We start from the raw sequence: 23,371 nt of genomic DNA, 5'->3' as shown, positions 1-23,371 counted from the left end.
AAAATGCAGATAATTCATAAAATATTTTAAAATAAGATGACTTTTTAAAAATATTCAGCTGTCATAGATTTCCAAGACAGAATTAGACCAGGTCAGAAACATTATGAACAGAAGGACACGGCACATTGCTAAGTATGAGAATGAAAGAATATTCAGCAACAAAACTGATCCAAATTAATGCAATTCTCATATGACCAGAAGGACGAGGAGGAAGACGAGGAGAAATAACATAAAGAAGAAGCAAAATAAAACTAACTTATTAATGAAGGTTTGGTGTCATGCAGTTTGTGATACTTATTGAAAAATGTTACAATGACATAAACAGTACTACGGAAAAATCAACCCCTCCCCATATGGAGCACTTGCTCATATGCTAGAGATGGGCACTCTGCTCCTAAATTGATTCAAAGAGTCAGAGCTTTCTAAAGAGTGGATAATGGACGATTCAAAGAAAGTAATTGGTAGTTCATCTGATTTCAAAATGCGTTTCTGGTGGTCGTAATGAGCAGAAAGAAAATTCTGCGCTAGGCTGCTGCAATGGCGCCCCATGTTACATCCTTAAGGAAACATTTCCCAAGCTACAAAAAAATGTATTACAGACCAAGCGCACATGTGGATTTGCAAATCTTATTAGAACATGAAGCTTTTCTCATCCATGAAAACAAAAAAATAAAGAAAGCTCCACTTTTCCCAATTTATTTGCTGTGGGCAGTATCCATTCAGCCATTTCAATAGTAATGCTAATTATGATGACATGAAAGTAAGCACAACACAACACCCAGTCTGTGAGTGGAATTTTTTTTTTTTATTATTTTGCTGCAAATTGAACCTGGAAACCTTCGCTTCCCAATCCCCTGCACAGACCATGCAGCTAACGAGGCAAACAAAATCCGAGCTCTTTAGAATGATACATTAAGGCAGAAAACACTTCCAGCATGTTCCTGATTTTTATTTCAAAAGAATGTCTCAAATTTCAGAAGAACAATAAATGTTTACATGCTTTTGAGTGAGTTGTTACTTCTTCTCCTTTGTCTTAGCATCACACTCATAATGTGTTGACAGCGATCATAAAAGCTGTGGTCTCCGGCCACCACATGGTCGGAGCATGTCACAAAGCAATCCAGGCACCAAGCACCACTCCCCTTCCAATACCTCAGTGCTCCCTACCCCTCTCACCGATTGGGCCACAGCCTGCCTCACTAGCTCACTGCTCTCTACCACTCTCAGGGATCAGATTACAAGGGAGATCACTAGCTCACTGGTCTCCACCATTCTTAAGGACCAGATTGCAAACTAGGTCACTGCTCCCCCCCACCAACACAACTAGCTCTTACAGATGAAATCGCATTGAACAGATCACACTGCAACTTGAGGCTTCACTCTGTTCTCTGTGCTCCTGGCACAGTGAAACTGCTTGCAACTCGCTTTAATGCAGCACGTCTCCATTTGAGTTCGGATATTAATACTTTGTATCCTTATATGATTTGTTTTAATTGTCATCTTCTTGTGTTGTTGCTCTTCTGTTTTCCTGTTGTGTGAGTGTTGTTCTACGTCTGTTGCATTTATAGCTGCTTTTGTTAGCGTGTCGGTAGCCTTTATGTACCTTTTAATTGCTTTGGGTGGACAGGCTACTAAATGTAAAGGTCATTTTAACATACGTGATAGTCCATTTATACAGGTTGTCTCACGAGGAATGGTCAATATACAGAGATATGACAGGAACAATCATCCGAAGCAAAAAATTAAGTCTGGACATATTCCAAATAGTTTCTGAGACAAAACATATTTTAAATTATTTTCATATGTTTTTCTCGAATAACACGAAATCCGCGGCCTCTAGTGAAAACTTGTCGCAGTAAAAAATTAAACTACATTAAATTCCCTTTAGAAGGGTCTTATTCATTGCTTCTCATAGACTTTTAGGGTGCGTGAAGAGAGTGAAAAATATGGGAACTGAGGTGTAGATAAGCCAGTTTGAGGTAGTTTTTTGACTTGATAGATCATTGTCCTACATCAAATTATTCATCTCGAATCTGATTACACTACTATAGTACATCGTAAACAATGACAATGTACTGAATATTACAAAAAATAAGTAACAATGTACATTAAATATGTTCTATCTTGGAAATCTTTCAGAAAAGTACATTCATCCACATGAAGTTTTTTGCTTCAAATGATCGTTCCTGTCATATTCCTGAATATTGACCATTCATCCTGGAACAACCTCTATATTACGTTTAATTTTTTATTTATACATTTAACCTGAACAGATTAATCTCCTCAGGAGTCTTCTTACAGCACATCAGAGTTTTATATGTACTTACAAAACTTATTAAAACCACAGGTACTTAAAAAATCATAATATTTTTAATATGATCTCTCTCCTCCTCCTCTCTGCATGTAGTAGGCATTTGCCTGTTATCCCTTCTTGGCTGAAATTGTTGATTTTTTTTTAGCTTCCTACATATCTCCTGCCCTCTGGGTAATAATTATCATCAATTTTGTTAATGTCGTCTTCCGTTTTTTTTTTAAGATACACCTTCCAGTTGCTTCTGTCTTTTTTAATCTGTTCATTTAAGTTTTTCACTCCCAGTTCTTTTCTGATGTCTCAATTCACTCTCCCCTACAACAGAATGTACCCAGCTTCTCTTCTTAGCGATCGATCTTTAGTGCTTGTATTCCGATGGGAACAAGTGTTTCTACTGTGTTGTCCACAAAAGAGCTTCAAGGTCTAGTGAGCAGTAGTTATTATGAGCAGTAGTCGATCAACAATAAGCTTGAGTATTTGGACTGCGACGCCATCCTCTACAGTAAATGCTAAGCTGAAGGATTTTTTGACAGCATTGTCACCTCAAGAAAGAACTTTTCCCAACTACCATCATTTACCTCTGTGAAATAATCAGTAAGTCTATGTTTTGTTTATGGTTCAATGAAGATTATCGCTAAAGACAAGTACTGATTTACTTCCTTGGTTGGGGCAATGGGATAGGCTGCAGCTTCTACTTTGCCTGCTCTTCCCTAGATCACACAAACTTTTCCATAGAGCATCTGGTCTTTATGTTTTAGATTAATGTATTGGCATGTCTTAGTTATTGTTTCTCTCAGTTTGATTTCTGCATGGAACCAATTTTATTTTCAAAAGCAGGAGGTCGTTTGTGAGTCTGATGTGCAGTGTCTCCAACATTCATGGACTGTTTTGGCTCTTCCGTTATCGAGGTGCAGGTTTTCCCTTCAGGTTTCTAATCTTTGGAGAGCATATTATTATGTAACAGAGTTAATTTGTAATGATGTTGTGAGCTGATATTCCAGGTACGGATTTCTTTGCTTGTGGATTTCACGGCAAATGTATGTTTGGGGACATGGCTACAGGTTGCATTATGAGTAGATGCAAGTTGAAATACATTTGCATTTGAAGAAGAAACTACACACTTGAATTTCACAGTGGAGAGGCAGAATATTTATGTTAGTGTTTCTAGCATCATTTGTATTATCCTACGTCAAATCGAATTTTGAAAGGTCAATTCTGAAACGGGCTATCCCACCTACTTTTGGAGGTCTGTAGAGGACACATATTAGGCAAATTTTTTTAAGGGATTTTATTTTTAAGAACATGATAAAAAAACAGAAATGCACGTAAGCTACTACAAACAGCATAATGAACACATTATTGTGGCCAAGATAGATATGAAACCCATGCCTATCACAGTAGTACAAGTTTATATGCCGTTAGCTCCCCAAATGACGAAGAGATTGATGAAATGTATGATGAGATGAAAGAAATTATTCAGATAGTGAATGGAGACAAAAATTTAATAGTCATGAGTGACTGGAATTCAATAGTACGAAAAGGAAGAGAAGGAAACATAGTAGGTGAATATGGAATGGGGGTAAGGAATGAAAGAGGAAGCTGCCTGGTAGAATTTTGCACAGAGCATAAGTTAATCATAGCTAACACTTCGTACAAGGACCATAAAAGAAGGTTGTATACATGGAATAAGCCTGGGGGTACTGAAAGGTTTCAGATAGATTATATAATAGTAAGACAGAAATTTAGGAACCAGGTTTTAAATTGTAAGACATTTCCTGAGGCAGATGTGGACTCTGACCACAATCTATTGGTTATGAACTGTAGATTAAAACTGAAGCAACTGCAAAAAGGTGGGAATTTAAGGAGATGGGACCTGGATAAGTTGACAGAACCAGAGGTTGTAGAGTGTTTCAGGCAGATCATTAGGGAAGGACTGACAAGACTGGGGGAAAGAAAAACAGTAGAAGAAGAATGGGTAGCTCTGAGGGATGAAGTAGTGAAGGCAGCAGAGGATCAAGTAGGTAAAAAGACGAGGGCTAATAGAAATCCTGGGGTAACAGAACAGATACTGAATTTAATTGATGAAAGCAGAAAATACAAAAATGCAGTAAATGAAGCAGGCAAAAAGGAATACAAATGTCACAAAAATGAAATGGAGGAAGTCCAAAATGGCTAAGCAGGGATGGCTAGAGTACAAATGTAAGGATGTAGAGGCGTATATCACAAGGGTAAGATAGACACTGCCTACAGGAAAATTAAAGAGACCTTTGGAGAAAAGAGAACCACTTGCACGAATATCAAGAGCTCAGATGGAAACCCAGTTCTAAGTAAAGAAGAGAAAGCAGAAAGGTGGAAGGAGTATAGAGAGAGTTTATACAAGGGCGATGTTCTTGAGGACAATATTATGGAAATGGAAGAGGATGTAGATGAAGATGAAATGGGAGATATGATATTGCGTGAAGAATTTGATAGAGCACTGAAAGTCCTAAGTCAAACAAGAGAAATTTGTTAACATCGAGTATAGATTTAAGTGTCAGGAAGTCTTTTCTGAAAGTATTTATATTGAGTGTAGCCATGTATGGAAGTGAAACGTGGACAGTAAATAGTTTAGACAAAAACAGAATAGAAGGTTTCGAAATGTGTTGCTACAGAAGAATGCAGAAGATTTGATGGGTAGATCACATAACTAATGAGGAGGTATTGAATAGAATTGGGAGAAGAGAAATTTGTGGCACAACTTGACTAGAAGAAGGGATCGGTTAGTAGGACATGTTCTGAGGCATCAGGGATCACCAATTTAGTACTGGAGGGCAGCGTGGAGGGTAAAAATCCTAGATGGAGACCAAGAGATGAATACACTAAACAGATTCAGAAGGATGTAGGTTGCAGTAGGTACTGGGATATGAAGCAGCTTGCACAGGATAGAGTAGCATGGAGAGCTGCATCAAACCAGCCTCTGGACTGAAGACCACAACAACAACATGTCTTGTTTGTCTTCATTAGTACTGGATGTGAGTAGCATGGTCAGTAATAAGTCAGAGTGTTTCTATGCCACTACTGGATCTCCTCATCTGTTACTTCTGTGATGTCTTCGGACAGAGGAGTCTATATTTGGGGAACTGTAGAGCACGCTTGGCTTGAGCCAGGTGTCCAAGTTTCTTAGAAGAAAGACATGGATGTCCATATTCTGAAATATGTGGTGGAGTTCATCGATACGAGTTGAAAGTGATGGCTATCTACGTTCTACAGTAAAAATACATACACCCTGGTAGAAATAATGGCTGCACGAGTAGACAACTTCGTAGCTTTTAAAGCACAGACTTTAGAGTTCATTTGCACTGCTTTTTTCCAGCCTTTACCTGTACCATTATCTTGCCATCTCTTGAGCACATACTATGTAGCCCAAATTCGGATATCACATTATTCAAAATTTTTATCTGTCAGCAGAGAAATTCTCGCATATTGTCAGGCTTGTCTTTGAGAGTTTCTTAATCACTACGACTGTTTCAGACCTTTTCGTACAATACAAATTTCACAATTGTGGCTTTAGGTTTCGCAGATCATAACTTCCTACATACTACCCTATAACTTCTGATTACACAATGTGCTGCATGTATATTTGTTCTCACTTAAAGGTTTTACAACGTAAAATGGCTATGTCAACAGTGTAATGTAATCGACTGGCGGAAATAAGGTGAAGAAATAAAGCAAAGAGTATGATATACCCGTAGTAAAGAGTTGAAGTAATTTCATGGCTGGATTATGTTCCCAGAAAACATTGTTAATTTATTAATTTAATTATGAATATGATCTTTTGTAATAAATAATGAACTTGTTTAAGATGTTAAATGCTGTTAAGAAGTGCAAACTTACATTGCAAATAGTGTAGTTCAGATCAAAAAGTTTGAATAAATATAATCTTTAGCAAAAATTATTTCCAATCCAGTGGGGTTTATTTAAACAGAAGAAAACCCAGGCCATACTTGATGTTGGAATGATCATTTTGCAGACAAAGAAAATGATGAAACCCCCTAGACAAGCGAAATCTGCAATTGTTGAGTGTGTAATCTTTCAGCAACTACTAACAAATTCTCGCTGAAATTGTGCTGGGACTGGACTTATTATTTCCATTAAAATAGCCTATTGAATGGAAACCAATAACATGTGGTGAGAGTGCTGTCCTACCACACTATACCGCGTAAGGTTATATAAACAATTCTTCAGTTATTTAAGAAACCAGTAAGACAACAACCAGTACAACAGCAAATGTTTTAATTCTACAAGTGTGCTTTCAGTGCAGCAGAACAATATATTATCGACATTGCTTTCACCTAGAAGAATTACCAGCGATGTTCGGTTTTGCCTAGAAGAATTAAGAGTGATGTTTGATACCATTTAAAAAAAAACCGGAAGAAAAACGAAAATGCTGCTACTGGTTTCCAGCTCATCATCAGAACTGAAGAGCCATCTAAAATCGAAGCATCCTATGGTTCCTGTGGAACAATGTGAGTCAGGTAGCCAATCAAGATCGCCATCAATCGATGCAGAAATTTGAGAAATAATTTCTCGTGAATTGTCAACACCAACATTTGCTTCCACCTTGGGCGAAGGTGTCCACCCATCAAGGCAAATTGAGTCTCAAGCACTATCTAGCCCATCAGTGTCGTCAGGTTCTGGACCAAGTCCTGATTTATCTCCTTTGTGGTGCTCTCACCTTCAACTGCTTCTCATTTACAACAACCAACAAGTAACTTTTTTAATATTATAAAGTCGTTTACATTAAGTAAATGTATTCCATTAGATGCACAGCTTTTAAAAATGATTTGCAGTAAAATTTAAAAATTTTTCAGCCACCGAAAAGGCAGTCTGTCATAAGCCTGATGTGTGGATGAGTGTAAGTAAAATTAGTTTGAGAGGAGTCAACTCGAGTCATACCTTCTAGAGTGCTCACAATTCGAAGGCAGACAGACTGCAGAAAACATGACAAACTGGGTAAAGTCTGTTATCCCAAATACAATATCAATTTTAAAATCACTTCGTTAAAATCAGAAAATGTGTCAAATACAAAATTAACTGCCATGCTTTTAAAACTTCCACACATCCCATGCACGTTCTGTTGCTGTGTGTTTCAATTCCATTATTAATGTGATTTGAAGAGAAGTAATAAAATGAGCTCTAACATGGAAATTAAGCGTTTCTGGACACATGTCCACATAACACCTTTTCTTTATTTGTGTGTGAAGAAGGTTTCCTGAAAGTTTGGCCGTACCTTTTTGTAACACCCTGTATACGAAATACTGACTGTAAATGATGACTGCAAATACACTTCAATTACAGTTGTTATAATTCTTATATTGTGTTTTTTCCAATAAAAATATCAAAATATAATAAAAATCAGTCTTGGTTCCCAAAATTTTTCAACTTGATAAAAAATATTTAGGATTTTGTTGTAATATTTATAACGTATCAGTAGACGAAATTTAAAACTTTTGTATCTGAAAATTACTACAGACATAACACAAAACTATTGCTCTTCTTCATATTTTCTATCAAAATAAGGGCAACTCAGATAAATATACTGGTTTAGTGACCTGAATTAAAAAGGCAGTGCACCTTCGTTCTAATTTTTTTGTGAATGAATGGTGAGTGGTGAGTCACGAAAACGAGCTAGTTCATTCCAGTGGGTGACCAGTTCTGATCCAAAAAGAACTGTTTTGCCCATCTCTATCATATGCACATAGGTGCGATGCATGCACGCGGTCATCCACACGCTTCCACGTGCGCGTCTCCCTGTGCATGTGCCCTTGTACTTTAAACATCTGATACATAATAATCCCACTGTATTAAGAATGTTGTACAGCACCTCACTGTGATATTCCAGGTCAACGAGCAGCTCAATTGCTTCTATGCAAGTGTAACCATCAGCCAACAAGAGCCTCTGTGAACATTCTTGGTTCTCAAATGCAGCATGTGTTTCTACTCCTGTCTACACTGTAATTTCTCCTAATCTCTTTCTCTTGTACATCTTGAAGCCTCCAAATCCCACTGTTTTCATATTAAGCATCTTCATCATTTTTTGTCAGGTATCCTTTCCCCCTTCCGTACCCCCCCCCCCCCCCCCCCCCCCCTTGTTTAACAGAAGTTCTAATTCATTCATTCTCTTTTTTCCTTTGTTTAGATTTGTTATTCCTGCATTAGTATTTTATTAATTAATCAGTAATCCAAAAATTATTTGCTTGTCTATTTTGTTTCATCACTAATCATAAAAATACTTTGCTCCCCTGTCAAAGAAGGAAGTCAATAAAGGCTTTTGGTTTTCTTAATCACTGTCTCTTTCTCTAACTGGAGGGTGGGTATAAATGAAGAGCTATAAAATCTGATGTGACAAATATTTTATGAAAGAAATGTAATATCTTGTGAAAATATAATTATTAATTTCAAAAAGCAGTACTTAGGGTAGAATTTACGGTTAATCCTGAGCTCTGTATGCACTGATCAGTGAGAACATTATGGTCACCTACCTAATAGCTTGTATGTCCCCCTTAGGCATGGATAACAGCAGCAACACCTAGTGGGATCGAAGCAATAGGTCTTAGCAGGCCGCTGGAGGGAGTTGGCTCCACTATCTGCACACACAAGTCACGTAATTGCCGTAAATTCCAGGAATGGCGGCGATGAGCTCCGTAAATTCCAGGAATGGCGGCGATGAGCTCTGAACCCACGTTCAATCACATCCCAAATGTGTTCGACCGAGTTCAGATCTGACGAGTTGGGGGACCAGCACATCACTTTGAACTCACCATTGTTTTCTTTGAACCACTCCATCTCACTCCTGGCCTTATCACACAGTGCATTATCTTGTTGAAAAATGCCACTACCTTCAGCAAACACGATTGTCATGAAGGGGTCTACATGGTCTGCAACCAGTGTAGGTTATTACTTGGCCATTGTGGTGCCTTGCACGTGCTCCACTGGACCTATGGATGCCCAGATGAATGTTCCCTGGAGCATAATGAAGCCATCGCCAACTTGTCTCCAACCCGCAGTACACGTGTCAATGCACTGTTCACCTGACAGATTCACGCGCTCACATCAGCATGATGATGAATGTATTGGGATTCATTAGACTCTGCAACGCTCTGCCACTGCGCCAACATCCAGTGCTGATGGTCGTGTGCCCATTTCAGTCATAGTCACTGATGTCAAGGTGTTAACACTGGCACATGCACGGATCGTCAGCTGCAGAGGCCCATCGTTAGGAATGTTTTGCACAGTGAGTGTTCAGACAGACTTGTACTCTACCCAGCATTGAAGTCTAATGTTAGTTCTGCCTCAGTTTGCTGTCTGTCCTGTTTTACCAGTCTGCCCAGCCTACTACATCTGACATCTGTAATGGGGGTAGCTGCCCAATTCCCCGATGCCTGGACATGGTTTCAATTCAGTTTTGCCATGCATTGAAGACACTCACCATAGAACTCCTTGAAAACCCGAGACCTGCACATTCCGAAATGCTCTTGCCAAACTTCCGGGCCATCACAATCTGCCCTTGGTCAAATTAGAAAGATTGCACTCCTTCCCAATTCTACACACAGACAATACTCTCACTGATACTACATGCACTGTGGTTGTGTCTGACAGGCAGTCATTCCTCGCCAGGTGATCCTGCTATCGCCTGGACAGGTTTATATCAATAGTAGGCAGATTGTCACAATTTTTTGGCTAATCAATGTACTTCACTTCAGTAGCGATCTTGAAGATAAAACACAACTATTAACAAATTCCACACAGACATATAAGCTTTTCATTCTTCCCATATTCTATCTGTAAATAGGAAGAAACATTAATATATGTCAAAATAGCAATGTGGCACTGAGAACCACCAGGGCCCAAAGCACAAACAAGAAGTTTTAACAAAAATAAATGTTTGTGAAAAAAAATTTACAGGCAAACTGCCAATCTTTTAGGTTCGCCTTAAGTGTTGACATCCTATATTAATATTCAAGGCTTTATTATTAAGGTTAATTTACACAACTTTCACATATAGGCCAGTGATAATAGTGTATTTCTGGTAGCTGTACATTTTGCTATTAAAGTGAAAACAGAATAAAAACATGAGAAACACATACTGAATGTACAACATCCATTACTATGAATTATTCCAAAAATTCATTGTCCTCATTATTTTCATAATGCACATTCCTTGACCTGAGGTTTAGATAACACCATCTGTCCACTTCAGGCATCAAATCTAGTAGTACTGTTTAGTCTTTGGGTTTCACAGTTCATATTTGCCTTCCACCTTTGTATTTGGGCACTATATGTTACAAGGCATTTACAAGCTGTGGGGAAATGACAATCTGTGTCTCCCTCAATGTGAAATGTAGAAAATGTTTGCCTCCAAAGACACCAGTGAAGAATGTTACTAAAAACAACCGTTCCTGGCAACCTATTGAAAACTTCATCATTGTAAAATTTCTGAAATGTACATTGTTACCATGTACAGCAACTTTTGGTTTGGTAGTGATGTCGGTAATGCTTATAAAGTTTCTGAAATCCTCAGTGTCCGTTTTACATACTATAATAGGTTTAGCTAGCCTTGGTTTCTGTATAACTTGACACCACTCTACCTCTGATTACAAAGTACTACTTCATAGGTGATGTAGACACTAACTTATGTTGACATCCCTAGATAACAACCGAGCAGCACACAGCAACAAAATAGTGTGTTGTGCCCATATGGAAGTGAATATAACAGAAATCAGTGAGACAGCTCTTCATGAATGTTCACATATACAATGTGGGCCTACAGAACACACAAAGGTGGTCCACCATAAAATCAATATACAGGGGGTTATGGGTATAAGTGCACATATTTTCATTGATAACTGAGGACAGTGTACTGAATAACATTCCATCAGTATTTATGGTATTTACAAAATAATAATTATACCTATTAGAAGTATTATGTTTTTAGGTTGGTTAGTACCTCGAAGTGCATGTGGCAAGAGAAAGCCATTAATGCTTATTTTCCCATGAGAAGCATGTCAGTTCATGGTAGACGCTTGGCCGCATAACAGTTAGTCTATACTGAAAGGGGTAGTGTACTCTATGGTGCAGTTACAACTGTGCAGAAAACATCAGGTAGCAAACTATATGATGTGTCTGCGGGAAGACTGTTAAACACAGAGAAAATACAACTAACACACTGATGTTGGTACATATTAACGTACCAATGATCACAACATCTGCACTTACACCCCTAACACCTTCTACAACACGAGCATGCAGTCATGCTGTTCAATATCGGCAACTGTGTGCTTTAGGCCCCTATGGTTCTCAACTCCTGAAATACGTTCTGCCATACATCTTACAGTGAGTTGCAGAATATGAAGAATTTCCCTTGTTTGAAGACAGAAGACACTGTTAATGTGAGTTGGTGTTAATACTCTGTGTCTCCATCCGTTAGATTACACTAAAACAAAAATGACACTGATTCAAAGGTCAATTTTGACTGTGCAGCATTTCAGTATTGTGCTATGTGGTTTTCGCTTGTTAGGAAAAATTTAGTATTATTTTTCTTTGGGGTGGGAAAATTTGTGGTGAGAAAAAGGTGAAATTGGGTAAAGTTTCTATGGTCCCTTTACCATTAACAGCAGTACTTTATTAATTCAATTAATTTAAATGTAGTCCAACATCTGTTTTTGAAGAAGATTGCCCACGATGCCTAGCAGATGTGGTTACTGAAAAAATCATTGACTGAGTCCATGACATGAGTAGCACTGATTGTTTAAGTATGAATTAGCAGAGGCCGCTGGCATGATGACAGAGAAGCAAAGGGTCTGTAGTCATAGACTTCTTCCAAAAAGGAAATAACAGTCACTGGGCAAAACCGCAGTGAGATACTGGACACTTAATAAGAAACTGATGGTAACAATGAAAAAGAAAGTGTTGTGACACCTCAACAAAATATTTAACAGTTTCACCACAAAAATATCCAGCATCTTTATGCACGAGTTGTCATGGCAAGTTTGCATGAATTGCTGCTGCATCCCCTGTATTCATCTGAAAGGGGTCTCTGTTATTTCTTCTTCTTCCAAAACACAAACAAATTGTTCACAGATAAAAATTCTGCACAAAAGAGAATGTGTGCACAAGAGCTCAGATAGTTTGAAAATTCCCATTCTTTGGAGTTGTTAAAAATGGTGAGGATGTTCAGAATCCTAAAGGGGAATTACATTAAAAATGAATAAATTGTTCTTGGGAATAACAGAGGTATATTGATGATTACAATGGATATTTATTGAACCTCTGTCATAGATGTATAAGTAGACGTGTTATTCCATGAAGTACAGATGTTTTAGTTGCTTTAATGTGATTGACTAACTACTGATCTTAATCTTCCAGTTTCTATTATAACACTGCAGAAGAAGTGTACCTAATGTTGAGCAGAAGCACTTCAGTTTTTCTCCTGGCCAAAAGGTAATGAATCAAAATGTGTAAAAAAATGGCAGGTTGTACTTGTTTACTGGACAAGTAATGAGTTAAGCTAAAGCCTAACTAAAACACTATTCACAAATTATAATGACAAACCACAATGTACATGGACAGAAGCTAATCTTACTACATGACTATTTCGAACTCCCTGCCAACTCCATAGTCTTCCAAAGTATTCTTCAAATTCTACTCACCACACAGGTTCCGTAATGGATATGTGCACATGTAGCAAGCACGGTGAGAGAGTACACCAAACCTAGTTCTACATTCAATGGGACAGGCAGCACCAAAGTCAGTGCTACAACTGCTGATGCCGGCAGCAATAGCCAGTTGAATATTTCACATCTTGTTGAGGACATCTGAGCTACAATCAGCCGACACTGAAAGAACAACAAATTATATGTATTATGTATTACAAGAAAAAAAGCAAAGTAACAATATACACATTTCAAATTTAAGCTAAGACCAAATTCTGAACAATGTCACATGAATAACTGCGCATAAATCAGTATTTTCAAATTTGTAAGAAACGACAATTAACAGCAAGTCTTGTGGGAATTCCCATAATGAAGTTCAAGAATATAGTTAGAAACTGTCAATCAAATTTATTGTAAAATTTACACATTTCTCATTGCACATAGAAAAATCTTTGAAACACTACTTTTACACACAGTAGTATAATATCACAGTTGGTGTTGTGATGTAAAGCATGTGTAGCAACTGGAAGGTCAAGTTTGTTGTTAGCTGGTTTGACGGTTGCCATTCATGCTGATAGTCAGTTGGTCTGTTGTAAACGTACAGAACACAACACAGTACTTGCAACACTGTATGATGTAGCTGCTTTCACTTTTAGCTACTGTATTGATCAGATACATGATGAGTTTGACATGACTGCTGAGGGGTGCTGTGTGCAAGTCTTACATGACAGGTGGAATATTCTATGTGGAACAGATTGTGAGCAGAGCTGCATACAAGTAGACTATGAGATTGGGTGGATTGAACGCATAATGGAATACCTATTATTATTATTATTATTATTATTAAAACATATCACACATAATGAATGACATAAATCTTGTCATCATCTAACTGAAAAAGTATAGTAAAAAAGGAAAATCAAGAGAAGGAAGTACAAGAATACAGCAGATAGTTGTGGCTGCCCGAATGCTGAAAAAAAGGATGAGCCGAACCAACCACTCAGCAACACACTAAAATCTCTTGCCTAAAAGCTTAGGCTTGAGTCCAGACACACCACAAAAATTTAAAACCTTCCTCACACTCATCTCATCATCAGCTGAAAATAGAGAGTAGACACCCCACTGTAATTTTCTTCTGCTCTCTCATACAACATAAAGTGCACTCATTAAAAATATGGCATACAGGTGATGTGCACACTACAGGCCTAACAGACTGGGGTATCCTCCCACTGGAGTAGGAAGTCATCTGTTAGGGGACAGTGTAGAATTTGGAGAGGCGACAAGGTGGCTTCACAATGACTGGCACGGGGTACGCTTGGGCTGGACAGCTGGCTTCATCACCAGCAGTTTATTGTCCCTCACTGGAACATATCCCCCTCCCCCAAAACAGCACGGATCTCTGACATAACAGGGAAAATGACAAGTTGCAGGCGACTGGCACATTATATCATGTCACATTTCCTGCGAGCCTCTACAACTTGGCCTGTTTGTTCTTCTCCTCAAATTCCCACAGTCCCAGTACCTAGCTGAATGATATCTGCTTCCCCCACCATTGAAGGAAGTACAGCTGGTTATGTATTAGCTGATCCAGATTCTCTGTTGAATACATGTGCTGCAATGATTGTAGGACACTAATGAATTCAGAGAAGATGAAAGACTCTTTGCCCCAAAGATGCCTCATCTGCTCCATTGTCTTCAGGATCGCCTGGACCTCTGCAGAAAATACATTATGTTTGCAGGAAAGACAAATCCTGAAGACAAAGTTGGGGAAAGATACTGAACAGCCAAGGGAGTCCCCTTCTTTGAAACCATCAATATACACAACTTTAAAACTCTGATGCTTATTTAAATGCTAAAAACCAACAGAGACTGAAAAGTAAAAACTGGAGTACAATCTTTCTTATAATGCATCAAATCTAAAAAGGTTCTGTGTCTCTGTAGGAGCCATGGTGGCAATCTACTCCAACATTAGTGTAAAACTTTGAAACCAGCCACACCTATCTCTACAAGACAATCCCACAGGACCTCATCGCCTATTGTTGATTCTGAAAAAGCCTTTTAACTGATGACTGAGCAATGGTATGACATGCAGATGTACATGGCATGGACTGTGTTTTATTAGCCTGTCACACTATAAGGAGTTGTCAACTGATGTGAAGCCTCAATACTAAGTCTTGGTATAGGGCTGGTTCTAAAGGCTCTAGTGGTCAGCCAAATTCCCTCATGGTGCACCAAGACCAACATTTTTAAATAAAATCTGTGACTCAGCATCTCCACTGTATAGTGAGCAGCAACTTTTCTTTTCACAATTTTGTTATTTTTAAATAAAAGTGTCGTGAGGACCCATACACCATGCACCCATAATAAAGCCGAATTTGCGCGAAGGGTCTGTAAAACTAGAACAGACACTATCAATCTGCTCCCCACGAATTGTCTGAGACATTTTAAAATACTCAGTGCTTTATGGTCTATTTTTTCACATCCGTAATGTGGGGCAACCATGTAAGTTTTCAATCAATTTTGAGGCCCAGACCCGCACCCTGTCTTTAAAATTGAGAACAGCATACCTCATCTGCAACTCCCAAAAGTTAAAAACAGAATGTGATTGGTTAAAAAGAATGCACACAAACTTCTCGGTGAAGAAATTAAAATCCTTTTCCTCTGCCCATGCTCTCAACCATCGAATGGCTGCCAGTTGCAACTTGCAAGTCGTCGTTATAAGGCTCAAAGAGGAACAAAGGACAGTAAGTCAGCAACAAAGAACGCTGGGAGGATAATATGCTTCCTAGGTCATATTGTAGACCATCACAATGTCAAAAAATATACCCATTAACTGATGTTGGTAAAGGAAGTCTGTTGCACAGCCACTTCCAGGAGGGCTAAGCTGGAAGTGACTAAGAACTTGCCTGGATTCTATGAGCCAGACAAAGCAGCAGTTGACCATCTGGTCCTTTCATGCAGCTAGTGAGGGGAACACTGTGATAATTACTTGGGTACGTGCAGTCTTTCCCAAGTTTTAAAAGTTGAATTAAAATTGTATCTCGCCATGAATCGGGAAAGTATTCAGCTGCCTAAATGAGTTTAAAAAGGCAATGAGGAATTTCTTTGCTCCGTCTCGTAATGTGCCGTGGCGTACTATAACGGACACATCATGATCATATAATGCTTCACAAGCTGCAGAATGTGGACTGCAGCTCCCACGTGGAGAAAGGGCAGTTTTATTCTTCATCTTTTGTGGAACTGAAGTCCCAACTCCCCTCTCAACAGCCACTCTGTAGTGTCACAAAAGGTTGAAACCTGACTGGCGATGGTGGTAAGTACGAAAAACTATGCCACCACAGTCTGGTCAATTTCACATGGGTTGGTCTGGAGACTTCCAATCCCGAACACAGCAGCCACTGGGTACCTCCCTCCTCATGCAAAAATCCTCCCTGATGTCTACAGTACAACTTCGTTGTTAGAAGACCTATTTGTGGCTATCAGGAACTGTTGCCATACCTTTTTCTGTCTCTAATAGTTCGACAACATTTCATTCTAAGCAACATTTCATATTTCATTCTCACTATCCAAAAGGCTACAAGATTCCACATTTAGTTAGTTGTAAAGTTCCCAGTCTGCCCTACTGGACACCCATCATGGTGGCTTTCTTTCGGGTACCACTCCTCCTGCCACACAAGGAAGGGATTACTTGGGTGCAAGTCATTGACCATTTCCCTGTGAGTGGAGTGAGTGAGAGCCAAAGAGCATACCAAAAGATCAACAGCCACAAATTATTCTGTTGCAGTGCTACAGGACATGCTCTGCCCTACATTCAAGAAACACGCAAATGAGGGCATGAGAAGGCTCTCAATTGCTCTATCCCTGGGGCATGTGGTTGCAGAACCCCAAAGCACATTATGTGCATTAAAATCACCACAGAGTAGGTAGGGGCAGGAGAATTGAGCACGGAGTTGCGGAGAGCCTCTTCATCTAGGTTGTGTGAGTACAGGTACAGGGAAGATGTGGCTAACCTATAATGTACGAGTTCTGATACAGCGACTTCTTGTAAGCTGGTTGTGAGGGAGAAAAGAGAGGAGTAGTAGGTGCTGTTTACAAAAATACGCACTACTCCTTTTGCTCTCTCTCCACTAAGGTTGTCCTTTTTGTGGAGAATGTAGCCAGATAGCTCAGGAGCATCAGATAATTTAAAATGACTGTCCAGAAGACATAAACACATTGGTCTACAATGAGCTAATAAACGTAGTTCCTCCACGTGTCCTAAAACCCCTTCAAGTTCCAATGAAGTATGGAAGTCATCTTTAAGATGACGATTTGTTCTATTCCTCTGTGGTGGGAAGATTGTAACAGTTAGGTGCGGGGTTACTTGAGGGACTCCCTCTGGCAGATGCTGACATCCATATCATCAACGGTATAGTCATCATCTGATCCATCAAATAGGGCCAAGGACACATGGTCTGACAGCTCTGGGCCTCATCGTTTTGGCCTGATGATTTTTGTCTCTCAGTTGGATTTTGGGAACAGTGGGAACGCCGTTTTAACAGAAATATGTTTTTGGTTCTCTCCTTCTGTCTGACGTTAGAGTATTTTCAGCACCACGATTAGGAGTGTACCACCATGCAGCCTCTTGATAAATTTACGTTGCAACACAAGTCCACTTAAAGCTTTACAGAGAGAATTTCCAAACAAACCTGCTACATGTTTAACAACAATAAACATGTTATTTATCATAGGATGTGGTCCATTACTATTTTACTGCTTTCTCTGTCATTCACAAATTTCTCAGGTGGACTAACCACAAAAGGGTGCTCTGGGGTTTGGATATTAATACTGCCCAATAGACAACCCGAAACACTGGGAGTAGAAGAAAGAGACTTAGGCTTCACAGAGGTCCCATGAGCAGGTACGGAATAAGTGTCCACCCAGAGGATCCCACTTGCCTGAATAAACTTTTACAGCTGAGTTGCTCCAGGTTCCCCAGAGGTCACCTGCTAACTACAGTTCTGCCTGAACAGCCATACAGCTCACTGGCACAGCACAGCTTGAGATCAAGGTTTGCTATATAGAGATTTTTTTACCATCTTCACAATTCAGGAAGTTAAGCCAGTATACCCATTCCCTATTACCCACAACATTTCATATGGTAGTCACTGTAGCATGCCCAGAACTAACAGTTACAGAGAACTAGGGACATTCACCAGTCCCCAGCTCAGGAAACACCAATTTGACAGCCAGATATCCAGCAAATGAAAGTTGAGTTCCCTGGGGTGCTCGGTATTTAGAATGACCTGGTGTGTGTGTGTGTGTGTGTGTGTGTGTGTGTGTGTGTGTGTGTGTGTGTGTGTGTGTGTGTGTGTGTGGTGGGCAGTTCCATGTGTAGCCTTATTGAAAAAACAAAGAATGGGAGCATTACAACTCCCCCCCCCCCCCACCCCTTTCCCTGGGTGCAAGTGAAATCTAGGAACATGCTAAGCAACACTGAACCTATGACTCGTCCTAGATAGAAGATAGATCATTGGTAAAACTGTATTTATAGCATTTGTAGAATTAGATAAAACTTTTAATATTGTTGCTTGCGATGAACTTTATGAAATTATGAAAGACAAATAAGGCTCTCTACAACTTGGATAGAAACCAGATTACAGTTATTACAAGAGTCAAAGGACTTGAAAAGAAGGCGGAAGTTGAGATGGGAGAGAGAGAGACTTGCACCCTATCCCCCGTATTATTCAATCTGTGAACTGAGCAAACAATTAAGGAAACCAAAGATAAATTTGACGAGGGAACTTAAGTTCAGGGAGAAGATATAAAAACGTTAAGGTTTGCCGGCAACGTTTTAATGCCATCAGAGATGGAAAAGGACTTGGAAGGGCAGCGGAACGCAATGAAAAGAGGTTATAAAATGAAAATCAATAAGACTAAAACATGGGCAACTAAATGTACTCAGACTAAATCAGACGATGATGAGAAAATAAGACAGACACTGAAAGTAATAACTGAAATTTGATATTGGGGAGCAAAATATCTGATGATGGCAGACGCAAAGGGGATATAAAATGCAGGATGATACAACCAGAAGACCTTTTCTGAAAAGGGGAATGATGTTAACATCTAGTATAAATTTGCCAGTTAGGGTGTTTTTTCTGAAAGCAATTGTTTGGAGTGCAGCCTTATACAGAACTGGAACCAGAGTGATAAACAACACAGACAAAAGGGAATAAAAGCTTCTGAAACATGGTTCCACAAAAGGATGCTAGGTACATTGGATAACTAGTAAAGAAGTACTGAATAAAATTGGAGAGAAAAGAAATTTATGATGCAAATTGGCTAAAAGAACTGCTTGGTTGGTAGGACAAATGTCAATATTTCAAGGAATAGTTGGTATTAAATGGTAACGAAGTACTGTGTGTGTGTGTGTGTGTGTGTGTAAATTGGGGGCATTAAAATTGTAGAGGGATACAAAGGCAAGACAGAGGTAAGCAGATTCAATTGAATGTATGTTGCTATAGGTGTGTGGCCTCACCCCTACATTGCAGCACTAGGCATTTAATTTTTTCCCCAGCATTTGGCACAACTTTTAACACACTCCATGTGAAACTGCAAATGATTCTGTCATGTGTGAATTGCTGGAGATGGAGAATATTTAGTACTACAAAGCTTTTTGTAAAATTAATAAATAAAAATTCATCCCTACACACTAAAATCAAAACAAAAATTGAAACAGTGGACAAGAGCTGATTCTTCAACTCCCAAGAAGGCAAAGACAATGACATCAATGGAAAAGCTAATGGTATTGGTGTTTTGGTATGTGAAAGGAATACTAATGACTATCTTCAAAACATAAAACAATAATGGGGATTAAATTCTAACCTCCTGAAGAATCTGGATGCAAAAATTTAATAACAGAGAAAAGGTTTGCAGAAAAACACAGTCATCTCACACCGAGATAGTACAGATGTCTACAGAAGTATCTGGCCAATGGGAAAAGTGAACAATCTGTGCTACAAAGTGCTAGAACATATGTCATAATCTCTGAATTTGTCTCCTTAAAACTTCCATCTTACCCTAAAGCTCAAAGTCTTTCCTGCTGATCAGCATTTATCATCCAGTCAAGAATTAACTGCAACTGTAGATGAGTGTTTTGCAGCCCTCCCACACGAACACTACAAAGAAGCAATAACATTACTGGACCACTGTAGTGTGGAGTGTATTAATGTTAAAGAGGATTAAGTTGGAAAAGTAAAGGTTTTGAGATCATGAATTCTCATTTTCACAATCACGACTGCAAAACTTTTCACACATTTCTCACAGTGGAGCAAAGATGAAAAGGCTAGTACATGATAAACTAGCATAGAGGGTTCCATTAAACCAATCTTTCAACTAAAGATAATTAAAAGGTAAGATGAATGCTTAATCTGAATGGCAATTATGTAGAGAAGTAATATGAAAGTGTTGTTTCAAGGTTTCACTAATAAACTTGCTTTAACAATTGCAGTATTTTATTTATACCCTAATGGATGTTACTTCCCAGATACCCTTTATGTGTATCACCTGCACAGTGAACTTTCATCCTGATCTGTCATTTTTCTTATGATCTCCATTGCCCACCTAATGAAAAGCTATTAAAAAAACAGCATATCCACACACTAGGTTTATTTGAACCTAACAGGAAAATTCAGCCAGCCCCAACAGATGAGATTTTGGATAAGATGTACTTCCAGCAATGGGGAATACATTGTATCTATTGTTCAGGTCTATGGGAACAGAGACATACAGTCAGTTGCCATGTTTATTTTCTGCCATTAGAAACCACAGATGTCACTTCAGCCCAAGGAAAAAGCCTCAAATTTGTTGATTGTCCCGGCTGTTTATAGACAGCAGCCAATTGCTAAAGCATCCACAACAGGCACTCACAATTCCTTGTATCACCCACAAAGAAACTACATAATAATGTGAAAGAAAGTTCTAAGCAAAATGATCTGAGTCAAACTGAATAACTATAGGGAGGTAAATGTGATAGAGCATCTGAAAACCTCCCTATGAACCATGGACCTTGCTGTTGGTGGGGAGGCTTGCGTGCCTCAGCAATACAGATGGCCATACCGTAGGTGCAACCACAATGGAGGGGTATCTGTTGAGAGGCCAGACAAACGTGTGGTTCCTGAAGAGGGGCAGCAGCCTTTTCAGTAGTTGCAGGGGCAACAGTCTGGATGATTGACTGACCTGGCCTTGCAACACTAACCAAAACGGCCTTGCTGTGCTGGTACTGCGAACAGCTGAAAGCAAGGGGAAACTACAGCCGTAATTTTTCCCCGAGGGCATGCAGCTTTACTGCATGGTTAAATGATGATGGTGTCCTCTTGGGTAAAATATTCCAGAGGTAAAATAGTCCCCCATTCGGATCTCCGGGTGGGGACTACTCAAGAGGACGTTGTTATCAGGAGAAAGAAAACCGGCGTTCTACGGATCAGAGCGTGGAACGTCAGATCCCTTAATCGAGCAGGTAGGTTAGAAAATTTAAAAAGGGAAAGGGATAGGTTAAAGTTAGATATAGTGGGAATTAGTGAAGTTCGATGGCAGGAGGAACAAGACTTTTGGTCAGGTGAATACAGGGTTATAAATACAAAATCAAATAGAGGTAATCCAGGAGTAGGTTTAATAATGAATAAAAAAATAGGCGTGCGCGTAAGCTACTACAAACAGCATAACGAACGCATTATTGTGGTCAAGATAGACACGAAGCTCACGCCTACTACAGTAGTACAAGTTTATATGACAACTAGCTCTGCAGATGATGAAGAAATTGATGAAATGTATGATGAGATAAAAGAAATTATTCAGATAGTGAAGGGAGACGAAAATTTAATAGTCATGGGTGACTGGAATTTGAGTGTAGGAAAAGGGAGAGAAGGAAACATAGTAGGTGAATATGGATTGGGACAAAGAAATGAAAGAGGAAGCCGTCTGGTAGAATTTTGCACAAAGCATAACTTAATCATAGCTAACACTTGGTTCAAGAATCATAAAAGAAGGTTGTATACATGGAAGAATCCCGGAGATACTAAAAGGTATCAGATAGATTATATAATGGTAAGACAGAGATTTAGGAACCAGGTTTTAAACTGTTAGACATTTCCAGGGGCAGATGTGGACTCTGACCACAATCTATTGATTATGAACTGCAGATGAAAATTGAAGAAACTGCAAAAAGGTGGGAATGTAAGGAGATGGGACCTGGATAAACTGAAAGAACCAGAGGTTGTACAGAGTTTCAGGGAGAGCATAAGGGAACAATTGACAGGAATGGGGGAAAGAAATACAGTAGAAGAAGAATGGGTAGCTTTGAGGAATGAAATAGTGAAGGCAGCAGTGGATCAAGTAGGTAAAAAGACGAGGGCTAGTAGAAATCCTTGGGTAACAGAAGAAATATTGAATTTAATTGATGAAAGGAGAAAATATAAAAATGCAATAAATGAAGCAGGCAAAAAGGAATACAAACGTCTCAAAAATGAGATCGACAGGAAGTGCAAAATGGCTAAGCAGGGATGGCTAGAGTACAAATGTAAGGATGAAGAGGCTTATCTCACAAGGGGTAAGACAGATACTGCCTACAGGAAAATTAAAGAGACCTTTGGAGAAAAGAGAACCACTTGTATGAATATCAAGAGCTCAGATGGAAACCCAGTTCTAACCAAAGAAGGGAAAGCAGAAAGATGGAAGGAGTATATAGAGGGTCTATACAAGGGCGATGTACTTGAGGACAATATTATAGAAATGGAAGAGAATGTAGATGAAGATGAAATGGGAGATACGATACTGCGTGAAGAGTTTGACAGAGCACTGAAAGACCTGAGCCGAAACAAGGCCCCGGGAGTAGACAACATTCCATTAGAACTACTGACGGCCTTGGGAAAGCCAGTCCTGACAAAACTCTACCATCTGGTGAGCAAGATGTATGAGACAGGTGAAGTACACGCAGACTTCAAGAAGAATATAATAATTCCAATCCCAAAGAAAGCAGGTGTTGACAGATGTGAAAATTACCGAACTATCAGTTTAATAAGTCACAGCTGCAAAATACTAACGCGAATTCTTTACAGACGAATGGAAAAACTGGTAGAAGCCGACATCGGGGAAGATCAGTTTGGATTCCGTAGAAATATTGGAACACGTGAGGCAATACTGACCTTACGACTTATCTTAGAAGAAAGATTAAGGAAAGGCAAACCTATGTTTCTAGCATTTGTAGACTTATAGAAAGTTTTTGACAATGTTGACTGGAATACTCTCTTCCAAATTATAAAGGTGGCAGGGGTAAAATACAGGGAGCGAAAGGCTATTTACAATTTGTACAGAAACCAGATGGCAGTTA

General features: G+C 39.1%; 1 protein-coding gene across 1 annotated transcript in view; it reads right to left on the bottom strand.

Moving 5' to 3' along the window:
* The window catches only part of LOC126092323 (ethanolaminephosphotransferase 1-like), a 91,357-nt gene that overhangs the window by 4,836 nt on the left and 63,150 nt on the right, over nt 1-23,371 (bottom strand). The window contains exon 7 of the mRNA XM_049907859.1: nt 13,000-13,185. Within this exon, the coding sequence (XP_049763816.1) occupies nt 13,000-13,185 (186 nt within the window). The remainder of the gene's footprint in view (nt 1-12,999; nt 13,186-23,371) is intronic.

Source organism: Schistocerca cancellata, chromosome 7 (assembly GCF_023864275.1).
Source record: "Schistocerca cancellata isolate TAMUIC-IGC-003103 chromosome 7, iqSchCanc2.1, whole genome shotgun sequence".
Classification (NCBI taxonomy): Eukaryota; Metazoa; Arthropoda; class Insecta; order Orthoptera; family Acrididae; genus Schistocerca; species Schistocerca cancellata.
The sequence above is the reverse complement of the archived record's forward strand: the minus strand, read 5'-3'. Positions and strand labels throughout refer to the sequence as shown.